The 15,440-nt window shown below is 39.5% G+C and overlaps 1 protein-coding gene across 6 annotated transcripts in view; it reads left to right on the top strand.

Annotated features, from left to right (window-relative positions):
- Positions 1-15,440, top strand: part of Cntnap4 (contactin associated protein family member 4) — a 279,704-nt gene that overhangs the window by 183,994 nt on the left and 80,270 nt on the right. For all 6 annotated transcript variants that reach the window (XM_059262549.1, XM_059262550.1, XM_059262553.1 and 3 more), the window contains 2 exons: positions 4,652-4,823; positions 12,983-13,089. In XM_059262549.1, the coding sequence (XP_059118532.1) occupies positions 4,652-4,823; positions 12,983-13,089 (279 nt within the window). The remainder of the gene's footprint in view (positions 1-4,651; positions 4,824-12,982; positions 13,090-15,440) is intronic.

The following is a 15,440-nucleotide window of genomic DNA, read 5'->3' as shown; positions in this document are numbered from 1 at the left end:
TGTAACTCCAGCTCTAGGGGATCTGATGCCTTCAGCCTTTGATGCACACACACACACACACACACACACACACACACACACACAATTAAAAATGAAATAAATCTTAAAAATAATAACCAATTCTAGAATCATTTTTGATATGGAAAATGATTTTCAATAATTACCAATAAAATTCAAATTATTTTCTAAGAATTATTAAAAAGACACAGACCAGAGGTTAAATGCAAATTAAAGAACAAATCAAAACAAAATAAAATAAGGAAGACAAAAACAAGGAGCTGGAGAGATGGCTCAGTGGTTAGGAGGGCTGACTGCTCTTGCAGAGGAACGAGGTTCAACTCCCAGCAACCACGTAGAGGCTCACACCACATGTAACTCCAGCTTCATGGGATCCAATACCCTCTTCTGACTTCTGTGGTACTTGCACTCACATACACACACCCACACAGAAACACATATGTACACGTAATTAAAAGTAAAATCCACTACTGCAAAAGGCAGCAAAAGACTACAATTTTAAATGACATAATTGCTTCCCAGATGGATAGTTGCTCATCTATGGACTAAGCTGCTTCACAAAACACAATGGATTTCATGGTTACCCATAGGAACACAGTCTTTTAATCAATAGTAAGGTATATGGAATATGCGAACCCAGAGCTTTCAATCCAAAGGGAAAGATTTAAAACAGAGAAAGAGATAAGAAAAAACCCAACACCAAACATACTGTTAAAGGATACAAAATAAAAATAGAAGCTTGAATAAAACTGTTAATAAATCATGAAAATAGAATTGTCTTTCTTGCAGCGTTTTATGACCTCTATGTTCAGATTTAGTAATACTTGGCTGTTTTATACATTTTCTCTGGCTATTGTGTTTATCCACACTGTAATATTTGAGAGTGAAGTATATGCATGCTGTAATTTTTGTTTATTATGATACACATGTCACACTCTATGTCATTCTAAAATGGTTTAGTTATGCTAAGATTTACTGAGATATTACAAAGTTACACAAAGCTTTACTAGATGTACTGCACATCTAGTTTCCTTTATTGTCCATGTTTCAGATCATATGTACATTTAAGGAATACCAATGAAGTTTTTTGGGTGTATTTGTGTGTATGCAAGTGTGAATGTGGTACACACACACACACACACACACACACACACACACACACATGTGTACAGGTGCAGGTGCCCACCAGTGCATGTGGAGGCCAAAGAGGGGTGCCAGGCATGCTGTTTTATGGCTCTTCACCTTATTCCCTTGAGGCATGGTCTCTTGCTGAACCTAGAGAGAGGCTGTTATCCAGCATCTCCAGAGATCCTCCTATCTTCACCTATCTCCATAGCTCTTGATTAAAAGGCAAGTGCAATGCCACACAAAGCTTTTATTTGGCTGCTGGGCACTTAAACTCAGTTCTTCATGGCTGTACAAATGCTCTTACCCACAGAACTATCTCTGTGAGTTCAAGGCCAGCCTGGTCTACAGAGCGAGATCCAGGACAGGCACCAAAACTACACTGAGAAACCCTGTCTTGAAAACAAAAACAAACAAACAAAAAAAGAAAGAAAGAAAAGTTCAATCCAGAAACCAGACTTATTAGGATTTGGGGGCTAGAAATTCTGTGTCCCAGAACATTAGTGATAAAGGGTTCCAAGTGGGTACCACATCTTTCCCTGGGAAGCTCTGGAAGGGGTAAAGTAGGGCCCCATAAGGTGAAGTACTGGCCTGATTGCTAGGCTGGTAGTGGCAGTGGGATGATCACACTCTGGCAATTTCTAGTTGAAAGTTTTGTGTCCCTCCCCAACATCATGCCACAGTTCTTTACCACTGAAAACTTTTTGTTCTGTGTGGATGGGGATTCCTTATTTTATCTAGGTAGAACACAGTTTTGCAGTAGTTAATTCTTTACCAGTTTATATTTATGATTTAAAAAAACAAAAAACAAAACCATGATCTGAGAAACCCCCATGGACTCTCCAAATCCATCTGCAAGTTCAAAGTGGTAGTGTCAAAATCCAGTCATACTAACCTAGCTGTCATACTCTACTGTAGAGAGTTCATCTGACCCAACAGCCTGGGTTCTGCTCCTACTCTGATGTCTTCAGAGTGCCTGCCCCATTAGCTGTTAGGATGTTAGTTCTCTTCTCAAAGAACAGAACTCGGTATGCAACACAAAACATTCACTATTTATCCATCACCTTGCTCGCTTTCCTCTTAACCTTTCTTCTTTTGAATGAGTGCATTTCAAAGAATCAGAGAGCACCCTGGGACACTGCTCAGCTTTCATCATTTATAAGCCATACATTTCAAATATTGGTTCTCCACGTGGAAGATAGTCACATGTCTAATTTCTGTAAATTCCCTTACATAATCTTTTTGATGGGTAGCCCAGCATGCATCACAGACTGGGGATGCCAACTGAGGTGCATAATGCTCACGTTCAAGTTCCCTACATAAAACCAAGCATCAGGTACTTGAGGACCAGGCCACACCACCGTGAAATGGCATCTCACTTCTGGAACAGCAGCACACGGTGGTAATTTATGTGTCATCTCCAGAGGTACTTAACACAATGACTGCCTCTGGTAATGTATCCATTCATCAATGCAGCATTAAAAATTCTCCAGCAATCTTCTTATTTTAGAACTTTCATCTTGAATGAGTACAGTGTTCAACTTCTCTCTGGTTTTGCACTGTATTACCCCATGGTTGCCTCTTCAAAGACTAATGAGATGAACCTGATTGCACCCTTCTTTATTCTTAGAATTTCTTGCTTAATGAGTATTGCATACAGGAATATGAAGTACCCATGATCTGACTCTTGGCTTTTTCTACAGTTGTATTATCTTTCATTGTGATTCAGTTTGTCTAGTCTTGTTCCAACAGATATACTGCATGATTTAATACATTCTGAAATAGTTTGAGATATATTGGGAAACATGAACCATAGAAGAGAGTAGCCAAGTAGTTTACACTCCTGGTGTATGGGAACTGTCAGGTGTTCTTGAACTATTATCCTTTCTGCTCTATCCTGCCATTCTTAATTAGGTAATAGGTCAGCTACAGGAGACTGTGATAACATTGTATGTTGTATGGCCTTTCCTGGGAAAAGTGAGCAAATGTCTCTTCACTCCAAATAGGACATCTAAGACCAAAGAAATATTCAATCCAAGTGTAGCTCATGAACTAATGCATTTGTTAGGGCTCTTTATGAGAACATGGGTGGCTCAAAGGTAGCTACATCACAGAATACTTACTCTGGCAGGGATATTGACTCATTGAAGCTGTGTCTCTGGAACTACCTTTAGAACTTCCAGGCAGCTCCATCAGAACTACCTCTCCCCAGCAACTGTTTTACTGCTTATATAATCTGGGGGAGGGGGAGGTCTTACAACTTTTATATGATTGCTGAGTCCTATAAGCCTCTCTTTCCCTCTAGAAAGCATTCTGTTGGAGGATATAGTTACACAACAATGCACTATGGTCCAGAAGAATTTTAATTACTGGAATTGTATACATTACTGTGTACCTCAAATCACTACTCAAAAAGCCTTGGTGGTCTTTTGTTGATATATTAAATTTGAAACTTTGAAATTTCCATTAAAATCAAAATAGCGTATTTCTGAGTGCCTGCTAATAGCTTTAAATAATACTGGATTTTTCTTGCCATGTAAATGTATTTTGCTGGGAAAAGAAAGCATTAAAGAGAGATATCCTTGGTGAAAATATTGAATGTAATGGAAATTTCCAGGTGGAAAACTAGCAGAGAGGAATTAAGAAGTTGCTGCTCCCTTCTAATTCTGTGAAATTGTAGTGGTGGCTGACAGCCATAGCAGCAAAGAAAGATTGATGGAAAATATGTAAGCGAAATATATGTGCTCATACTCCATAAAATTATTTACTTCACTTGAATAAACATTTAGAACATCATTAAACTCAGACAGTAATGGTTAATATTATATTTGTTATTTAAATAATGAGAACAAATCTTAAATGTTAGAAAAAAATTGACATTAAGAGAACATTCTTTGCTGAGCCAAAGAATAAATAAAATCAAATAGCAAAATATTTTTTGACATTTAGCCATTTGTATTTGTCAAATATATGTGTAGTTCTCACATGTATAAGGAAATACAGTATTTAATCAAATAAAGAGATAGTAATTTTATTCTTGGTCAATATATCTCCTTTCTCAGAGAGTTAGCTTTAAGTACAAAGGCATTTCATTATTATTGATTTATCTTTTATTGTCTTCAGTGTACACTTATCCTAGTTTATGTTTTGAGTTTTCCAGTCTAAAGACTGAGTTCCCTCTTAAGTTATAGGAGATTTGACATTGCTGGCTGGCACATGTAGGATTTTGGAGCCAATAGCTAAACTTCTAAATTAAGATTAAGCTAAATTGGAACACATAATTATTATAGCTCTAGAGACTTCCTTTGAATCTATGGAAACAGACAATATTTTGCATGAATTGAGATGAAACTAACACTGATTCCAACAGGTTTATCTATCTTCTCTAATGCAGAGGATAATCAAATGTCTGTTTTATTTATTTATATTTTTATATAAATTCTCCTGTGATCCTGAACACCGCTTTTCTATCATGTACTGTGGCTTGGCTTTGCTTTAATCTTATCAGGATGTCCAGACAAAAGCTTTGGATCCAGGTGTAAGAGCCCACTCGGTGGATTTCAAGGATGTATGAGACTCATATCCATCAACAAGAAAATGGTAGATCTGATTGCAGTCCAGCAGGGGTCCCTTGGCAACTTCAGTGACCTTCAGATAGACTCATGTGGCATCTCAGACAGGTAAGAACAGTCTCACATCTCCTCAGTGACCTATTCAAAATTTTGATGACACAATTTTGATATATGTATTTTTCTGACTACTATCTGTTACACCAGAAATGAATTATATCTGCTTTAAAAATAAACAAATTTAGCAACTGCTTTATATAATAAATTTCAAATAATAATATTAATAACAAGTATAAGATAGGTGACTGTTAATTACACATAAACATGCTACCAACCTATAAGGTTTGATGCTCATGCTGTTATGGTTTTATTTTTATTTATTTTTAATCCGTGTGTGTGTGTATGTGTGTGTGTGTGTGTGTGTGTGTGTGTGTGTGTGTGTTCAATATGTGAGTATATATGTGTTTGTACGTGAATATGGACACACATACGTACCATGTCATGCATGTGGAATTAAGAGGACAACCTGGGTGTCTCTTCTCACCTTCTACCTTGTTTTAGACAGGGTCTCTTGCTATCTGGACTATGAGATTCCAGGAACTCTTGTCTCCACCTCCCAACCTCTTATATGATTTCTGGGGTTACTGAAATGCTACCAGGTTGTATCCAGCTTTGTGAGGCTTATATGAATCTGAACTCATGTCGTTATGCTTATTCAGCAAGCAAGTTAACCACTGTGCCATCTTCACTGCCATGCTATAGTTCTAGAAGTCGGGAAATATACCAAAACTATGTCATTCAACTCAATACACTGTGTCACCCAAGCAATAAAATTGTCAGAGACCTGTGTGGTTGATTATCAGGCTGGCTTTGGATACCCTGATAGTTGAATATACTTAGGGGCAGGGGAACATGATGTGTGCCTATTCTACTGTGCACTGTCACATTCCATTACTGTCTTCTGTGTGGGAGCAGGAGAATCACTGCATCTAGGAATGCTTGGGTTATTGTATTGATTAGGGTGTGAGCATGACCCCATAAACTCAGTAGGAGCATGGGCACAGGACATGGCAAGGCAGGATTCTATAGTTAATTGTAAAGGATGAGCAATTTCTGACATAATAACCAACAGTTAGTAATAATTAAAAACTGTAGGTAGACCTGGACAACTATAGTGAAGGAATCATTCCAGCCGTGCTTCTAACCAAGGCTGCTAATTTTAATTACTGAGTTTGATGGAATGTCATACCACTGCAGATTTAAATCCATATACCATGCCCTGAACTAAGCATATAATGCTTATGAGAATTTACATCTACCTTCACAAAATCTTGACAGTGACTATGTCTGAAGAACAGGGAAATTGATACATGGAGAGGTAAAGTTGACTAAGAAAACATAGAGCCCAGCCCCAAAGCCAGGAAGTCAGAACTGCATCCCTGGCATGCCATTCAGCCTCTCTGGGTGCACATTAGTATTATGGGTGGTTAATCTTTCATCCATGTATAATAAATGGATCATTTAATGATTTAATACATTATAATTTAAAATAAGTGGTAACATTAAAATTTGACGGGAACTTAATACAATACAACCTTTTTCCTTTTCCTTTTTAAAAAGCATAACTGGGTTTTAGCAGAATCAAATTTTCACATAAAGACATACATACAAAGATACTCACTCATGCATACATGGTTCTTCATGCATGTACTTTAAACTTGTAGTCCTCACACACTGTGTTTCACACACATACACACTCATATGCTCAGTCACATGACTGGAAACTCCTCACACAACACTCATGCTGATTTATATGTGCACATTCACATGTGTCCATAAACACATGTCTATACCATCCTTATACCCATACTCAATAAAGTCATCTTCATGCTTTTTACATACACATGTCTTTTTTTACACAGCCACCCAGTACACTCTCTCTTGCAAATGTGATTTCTTCATCCTCTGTGGACATGAAGTGGGGTTGTCCTAAGTCCAGAAACTCTACTGACTAAGGGACATGGCATAATGATAGGATCAGCAGCTGTCTCTGTCCACAAATCTGGAACAGAAATCTAGAGGGTTGCTAGGACACCTCTAGCAGGTGTGAGCATCTAAATACTCACTAAGTTTCCAGGACCTGTGTCATTTGTTTGGTGAGACTACTAAATAGTTTTTTTTTAATCAACTCTTTAAGAATATCAAGAAACTGGTGAAGGTCACTATCCAAGCCATTGACACCACCTACCATTCTGTGAGAGTGGTGGGTACATGCTTAGTGTCAAACAATATCAAGCTACAGGGACTTCTGATAAGAAGTAGGAGAAGGGTTGGACAAGATTCATCACTGTGACCTTACTCACCCAGCACCTTCCTCCTTGTTCTGCCAGTTCATAGGCATGGGCCAGTCCTTGGCCTTTCACCCCAAAGTTTCACTCTACTGTCTTCCAGCTAGGCTCATCCTGCCCCTCCCAGTGTCTGAGTTTCTCCCCCTAGTCCTCCACTTTTGCTCTCCCTCCTCTTCTACATAGAAGCCCATAAACACACCAAGCCTCTCTGTGCTCTCAAGGAGGCTTATTCCAAGCACCTGAAGATGCCCATTCTATCTCTTGTGGCAGAGAAAGTGGCACTCTGGGAAGAGTAGCTCAGTGAGTGAGTTGTTTGATGAGGGAGTTCTCATTAGTTACTGTTCTGAGGATGTGAGACCCACAGGTAACTAATGTTTAGTTCCCCTGAATGTGATAATGTTCTAGATCTAAATTCAATATCATTTATTCTAGCCAAGCATTACATCCTATGAAAGCCTTTGAAACTGAAATTGTGCTGGACAGAGAATCTGGCTAAATGAAAATTTTACCTGTCACTTCAGGTTTGGGTATGTCGATGGATGTGTTTGTTCAAAGTCACATGCAATGAAAATAGTGATGGAAATGTCTGGAAGAAAGATTTAGAAGCCTGAGAAAATGGGTTGATGGATTGTTTTACTTTGTATTGGAATGACTAGCAAAGAGGGAAGTGTACAATGCAATTGCTTAGAGCCCGTGGTGAGGACAAGAGCTCCACCATGCAGTGCAGATTGCCATAGGTTACAAGCTGGCAAATGTCACCATATAATGAATTTAGTAAAAATCACAATTCAGTCTTTCACATTTTATTTACAAATGTAAAAAGCCTCACCTGACTAGTTTGAATGGAGAAAAACGGGCCCCGTTAGCCTTTGGAAGAAGATCAATGGGAAACAATGTGCACCACGACAACGAAAGACTTTTTGTTTGTTTGGATTTTAGGTAAAACTATTGAATCTATCCCTTTTAAAAACAGTTTTGAGACCTTTTAAAGAAAGGTCACCTCTGTCCTTTTCTGATTTGACTATAAAGTAAGATTGGTACTGTTTTAATAGTTTTTAAATGTCCTTTTTTTTTTTTTACTAGATTGTCATTGAGTTGATATGCTTAAAAATTAAATAAATTATGATAATGTATCTGAATGGGTTCCTGCAAATCTATAAGAATGATGTGTGTGAAATTAATGGTTGTTTAAGTATGCATATTCTTTCTTTTTTTTTTTTTTTTGATCTCCAAAAAGCAGAAGAATTACTTTTAAGATTATGTTTGTGTGCTGGGTGCAGAGGTACATGCACTTGGGAGGCAGAGGCAGGTGGATCTCTGTTATTTGGAGGCCAGCATGGCCTGTGTAGTGAGTTGCAGGGCAGCCAGAGCTATAGAGTGAGACCCTATATCAACAACCCCCCCCACCAAAAAAAAATAAATAAATAAAGACTGTGTTTGAATACAAGGTCATGTTTGTAGTGAGACTATAAGTGAGACTGCAGGTGACCGCTCTCCTTCTGTCCTGGATTGTTTTGTTCTGTGTACAGTGGACATCTACTTTTTAATCAAGAAAAAAATCAATAACACTATTTTCAGTTAACATTGGAAAAAGCCTATAAGCAAAGCATCAGGTTCCCTCTTCAGCTCTGATAAAGGAGGAGGCAGAAAGTCCACCACAAATACGTTCTGGCAGGCTCTGTAGTTTATTTTTTTAATTGAAAATGGATGAGAGCATTGGAAGCCTTGGTCTCAATGTATTATTCATTCTAACCTCTGAAAGGCATCTGTGGTCTTATCAGTTGTTTGAGTCTAAACTAGAAGTCCACAAATGTCTTTTGTTCCTGATACTTTACCTGAGTCACTATAATGCCTCTAAACCACATGCTATCCCTGACATTTTTATTCAAATGTGATGCTAGGGCTGGAGAGATGGCTCAGTCTCTAAAGTGTTTGCCTCACAAGTGTGAGGACTTGAGCTGACTTCTGTAGAAGGTCAGGCATGGCGGCATACTTCTGTAACCTCAGCTTTTAGGGTGGGGGTAGGTCAAAGACAAGTTGATCTCTGGAGCTCATTGGCCAGCCAGTCTAGCCCAGCTGATGAACTTGGGTTCCATGAGAGACCCTGTCTCAGAAAAACATAGACGAAGAACCATCAAGGAAAGAGCCCGATGTCACCCTTCTGCCTTCACATGAACGCGCGCGCACACACACACACGTGCATGCATGTGCAACTGCACACAGCACACCACACACACCACGACCACACACATACAGATTTTAAAAGCAGTTGATCTCAGCAGCAGTGGGGAGACATCAAACAGCACTGCCAGCAGTAGCTCAAGGAACCCCCACATTAGGGACCTCCACTTAAGTGAAGCTAGAGTTGCCACTGTACTGCTGAAAAGTACCCAAGGGAAGCCTTACCCTCTCTGAGGGGTGGATGGGGGGTGGGAATTGGGGGAGACAGGGGAGGGGGTGGTGGGACAATGGGAGGGAGGGGGAACTGGGAATGGTATGTAAAATGAACAAAACCTTTTTTTTAAAAAAAATTAAACAAATTAAAAAAAGAATTCAGGACAAGTCAGAGGGAGATAGAGCTAATGAGTTTATTAAGAGGTGGGAAAGCAGTAGTACACACTTTAGAACTAAGTGTTAGTGTTTAGAGAGAAAGAGACAGTGAGGATAATGCACACCTAAGACTTGGGTGGGAGGAGAGAGAGAGAGAGAGAGAGAGAGAGAGAGAGAGACAGAGAGACAGAGAGACAGAGAGACAGAGAGACAGAGAGAGAGACAGAGACAGAGAGAGACACACAGAGAGAGACAGAGACAGAGACAGATAGGTCTGTACAAGCATACACACACACACACACACACACACACACACACAAATAATTCTGTAACCTCCTAAGTAATGTTGCTCAAAGTATGTAATTTACAACAAATTTTTTAAAAAAGACACTACACAAGGTTTATTTATTTTTCTTATCTTAAATCATCTTCTTTTGTGAGTGATATTATAAAATTGTTTTTATTAGGTATGTTACTTAGGTTCAGGGGAGAGAGGAATGCAGATACAGTTAACCTCAAAGTTGTTTTAGTTCTAGCCCTAAGGAAGCACATGCCAGCCTTTTGTTTGGGATGTATTTGTAAAAAATAAGCATGACATAAATTTAAAAAAATTTAAAGTTACATTGTGTGTGAGTGTGTAATTATGTGTATATGTATGTGTGTGCATGTGTATTGGTCATGTGGAGAACAGAGGACAACTTGCAAGGGTCGGTTTTCTCCTTCCACCATGTGGGTCCTTGGGATCAAACTCGGGTCATCAGGCTCGCAGCAAGTGCCTTTAGTGTCTGAACCATCTTGCTGGCCCTCTGCGAAATCCTGATTACATCACTTGTGTTGAAGGTTCTTGACTCTTTTTTGTTTGTTTGTTTGTTTGTTTTTTTGAGACAGGGTTTCTCTGTGTCGCTTTGCGCCTTTCCTGGAACTCCCTTGGTAGCCCAGGCTGGCCTTGAACTCACAGAGATTCGCCTGCCTCTGCCTCCCGAGTGCTGGGATTAAAGGCGTGCGCCACCACTGCCCGGCTAGGTTCTTGACTCTTAATCAGCAGAAAACCACACAGATTCCAGGAGAAACTTCTTTCCCGCCAGGGCTCCTTACTTTCTCTTGTCTTCCTATCGTGCCTCAGGTCCAAACAATTTAATGAGTACTTGTTTTCTAACAGTTGATTCTCAACGTGATTATGTCACATCTGTTTGTCATTCAGTGTTTATGGAAATTACTTAGGTTCCCATCCTTCTGTGGAGACAGGGAACACAGGTTCTGTCATTGTTACTTGCACCCCAGCATCTCAAAGGGGTTGTCCTCCAGAGAGCACTTGCTGGGTCAGGGAACTTGAAAAAGGTTAGAGAAGATTTATTCCTCAAAGTGACCAAGAAATAATTTACAATTGAAGGCTTTCTAATGGAAATGCTCTAGGGAAAGGCAGGTCAGGAACTATAGCCTACAAGCAGCTTAGCTAACTTATCCAAGCTAAGGGGAATGTTGGAACCATCTTTGTCCCCCATGAGTACTTCAGTCTACATCAGGAAGTTCCCAGCTTCTTCTCCCAAATGTCTCAGACAATCCTCACATTATTTCCCTATGTCAAAAGATACACCTGACCCTTTGATTTAAAAAAAAAAATGGTTTATTTAGATCGAAACAACTTGATAAGTACTTATTTTCTAATGACTTAGTAACCTTGGAAGAAATGATACCTAGACAGCAAAGGTACAGACAACAGGTGACACAAATTATACCATATTGAAAATTATGGTAACTAAGTAGGTTTTAGTTGGGTTTTTCTGCCACAAAAACAAACAATGGGAAATATTAGGAAGCTAGAGACTGGAGAGGTTGCTTATTGGTCAAAAGCAAGAACTAGAGTTCGGTTACTAGCAACCATCTCAGGTGGCCCACAAACACTCAAAACTCCATCTCACAAGAATCCAATGTCCTCTTCTGGCCTTCCAGTGACCTACACTCACACATGCACAAATCCACATGCACACACACACACACACACACACATACACACACACAATGTAAAATAAAATAAGTTCTAAAAATTAACTAGCTCTGTGAAATGATATATATGTTAATCTGCTTCATTGTATAATAGTTTTATTATCTGTAGCATCATGCTGTTTTCAATTAATATACACAATGATTTTTTTAAAGGTCAAGTGATGCATATAAATTGAAAAGAAATATTTTAATTAAACACAATTGTTTAGTCTTTTGACTGTTGACCTACTTGGACCCTTCACAGCTTTTCAAAGCCTAGAATCAGCTCAATGTGCTAGCCTTTCTTTTTCATTGCCTGTTAGTTTCAAATGGTCCTCTATTTAAAAAAATAAATTATTCATGATATAGCTTCTCAAATACAGATTTGATTAAAATGATGCATTATGATTTAATGCTGCAACTGAGCTACCTCAAGGGGGTAAGCCTACTGTGCTCCATAGTTGTTGAGTAGGGCAGTTCTTTCTCTTGGAGATTTACAATAACCAGGGCAGTCTGTAGCTGGAGTTATCTCGAGTCTCACCTGGGCCGGCAGGCACTCAGACTCAAATGAACACACAGATGCTTATGTTATTTACACTGTTTGGCCTAATGGCTGAGGCTTCTTGCTATCTAGTTCTTATATCTTAAATTAACCCATTTCTACTAATCTATACCTTGCCATGTGGCTCGTGGCTTACCGGTACTTTACATCCTTCTCCTCATGGTGGTGGCTGGCAGTGTCTCTCTGCCTCAGCCTTCCACTTCCCAGATTTCTCCTCTCTCTTTTTCCTGCCTATACTTCCTGCCTGGCTACTGGCTAATCAGCGTTTTATTTATCAATCAATCATCCACAGCAGCAGACCTTGTGAGTTAGGCTGAGCACCAGAGAACACCCCAGCACTGCTTGCATACGTGAGTGTACAGCGAGCATTCTTGGGACAATTCTAGATCTGCAGACTGAGTAAATACAGACAGCCTTTCCTCTCCTTTCCCTCTTCCTTTCCCTTTTCCTCAGTCAATTTCCCTTCCCATGCTCAAGAAGTAGAGTAACTCAGAATGGTGGAACACTATTTCATGTAAGCTGTTGATATCCTGGCTAGTGTTGACTTCACACCTTGTCAATTAGGGAAAATAAAGAGCTGTGATATGGTGAGACATGTTCAAGACTAAGTAGTCAGAGAGACTTGAGAATTGGCCAAACCCAGATGAATTTAATGACTCTAGGTTTAGTTCTATGAGTAAAGTGCCTCAGCGCCAGACCATGTAACTATTGGTCATGGTGAATTTACTCTCTACATGGTCGACATCCTTGCTTCACATGACCATATATGAATGATCAATACTATATTGTATCTCACCACAATTAACAGCTTCTTCGCTCTCTTTTAGGTGTTTGCCCAACTCTTGCGAGCATGGTGGCGAGTGTTCTCAGTCTTGGAGCACCTTTTATTGTAACTGTACAAACACAGGGTACACAGGAGCCACTTGCCACAGCTGTAAGTCACACACACTTGCTCTTCTGCCCTCTGTTTCCTCTGCATTGCCTTCTCTGGTGTCTGTACTTATACGACCTATGTGACCTTGTACTGGGACACATGGCCTGAATTTCAGCAACCAATCAGTTTCTAATTTCTAGTCCATACCTCATTTCATGAAATCGCCAAAGCAGAAACATAGAACGTGAAACAAGAAAGATGGGGGTTAGATAGTTGGGAAGCAGAAAAATAAGCTCAGAAAGCAAAAGATAGCTAAGCACAAAATAATCCAGTAAGATGTGGACCATGTGAACACTTTCTGCTGCCTGACCTGGACAGCATTTGACTTTGAACTTCCTAGAAGTACAGTGTACGTAGAAATGGGATCAGTTACCAGATTCTGTGTTGACACTCTTCAATGAAGATATTCTCAGAAGCAGTGCTGGATGGGCTGGGCTGGGGCAGGCTCTGGTAGAGAGCTTCAGACATTAAATACAGTCCAAGAGGGCAGTATTCCATTTGGGCATTGATAAGTATCATAGACTGGCTGGCTTAGGTACAGTATAAATTTGCTTCTTACAGTTTGGTGGCTGGAAGTTCAAGCTCCTGTGGGTTCAGGAATTTGGCCCTGAGGAGGGCCTGCTTACTGGTTTGCAGACTGTCATCTTCCTCCACCCCCGCCGTGTTCTCACATAGCCTCAAGAATGATAGCCCTCTCTGGACCCCATTGCCTACCATGTAGTCTTTACTCTCATAATCTCACCAGTCCCGAAAGCTCTAGCCCCCTAGACCATTCTTCTGTATGTGAATTTGGGGGAGCCACAAGTCTTCAGTCTTACTTAAATTCTGCTTAAGATCTGTTTAATGAGGTGGATGGTAGTTAAGTGGGACAGACAATTATTACAGTAACCACACTTAATTTTATTTAGTACTTTCTAAATTCTAAGTGTAGGTTTAGTATTTTGTGCTTACTGACTCATTTGATTCTGACATTACCCTCTTATGTCAGTACTACTGTTTTTGGCCTAGTTAACTCATAGTATAATCAGGGGATATTATTAAGTTTCCCCAGTTTGTTTAAGGGGTATATAGGCAGAAGGAGGGCGCTCCAGAGCCCGAGGTCACAGCCAATATATTTTCCTATATTATAAATCATGCACCTTTTTTTCTAGTGAAATGTTCACTTAGGCTGTAAGCCTCATGTTATTTTTGAGGTGCACTTGTTCAATAAGGGAGTGACCCAAATGCCTGCCTTTCATGCCCACTGTTTCATGTTACTACACAAATTCTGAGAAAAACAGAAGCAAGAGTTGACTTGAAGCAAGTGTTCAGTGCAAATTCAACTACCTTACAAACTTAGACCCATCAACCACACAGCTCACTGTTTTGTGTCCCCACTAGATTAGGAATCAGAATCCTAGGCTCTCAGTACTGGACACCCTATGGAGGACAACAAGGAGCTCTAGTTCAAGGGTAGAAAGACTGTGTTCAAGAAAGCCTCTTGGCCCTATCAGTCCTTCAAGAGTGATGGCTGGGTATTGGTTGTATATATTGGTATTGTGTATATTGGTATTAGAACCATGGCTGGGAATTGGTTATATATATATGTATTGTGTATATTGGTTGTGTTTATTAGTATTGGAGTCATTGCTGGGTATTGGTTGTATATATTGTAGTGTCTCCCTGGATTCTACAAAGAATGCTCATTGGAGATGAAGCTTCTCCCAACTTGTCACCAGAAGCCAAATTACTCAGCATATCACCCAGCTATTGAGAGACAGCATATTTTGATTTTTTTTTTACATATTCTACCACCTCCATTAAAATCTGACTCAAATCCAAAAGCCATTAAATGCATTGTAATTGACTCTGCATGTTGTATTGTTATTAATAAGTGAATGTAACTATAAATACAAACAGCTCTGAGGAGAAACTTGACTGGGAAATAAAAAGGTCATTTGACATGTGTCCCATAATGTGATGCAAAAACTAACAGATTGGGTTCTCAAGCAAGCTGCTTAAATAGAGCTGGAGGGTTTTTGTCAAAAATGTTCTGAGAAGCAGGATGAGAATGATGTCACTGGTCATAGTGGTGAGATAAAGATAGAGTCTTCTAAAAGGTTCTGTTAGAATCTCAGCAGTTGGAAGGCCGAGGCAGGGACATCATGACTTAGAGGCTAAAGTGGACTCATATTGAGAGTTTGGTTTTAAAAAAGAAAAGGCTTAAATTAGAAAATAACCATCATGTTATAGAAGGGCAGTTAGTAACATTAAAGCAAAAGTCTTTCCCGTTTGGAGCTGGAGTTAAGAGTGAGTATTGCTCTTGCAGGGGATATGAAATCTGTTACCAGTGACCTCTTGAGCCAACTCAC

The sequence above is a fragment of the Peromyscus eremicus genome, chromosome 5 (assembly GCF_949786415.1).
Source record: "Peromyscus eremicus chromosome 5, PerEre_H2_v1, whole genome shotgun sequence".
NCBI classification, from domain to species: Eukaryota; Metazoa; Chordata; class Mammalia; order Rodentia; family Cricetidae; genus Peromyscus; species Peromyscus eremicus.
This window is presented reverse-complemented; position numbering and strand designations above follow the sequence as displayed.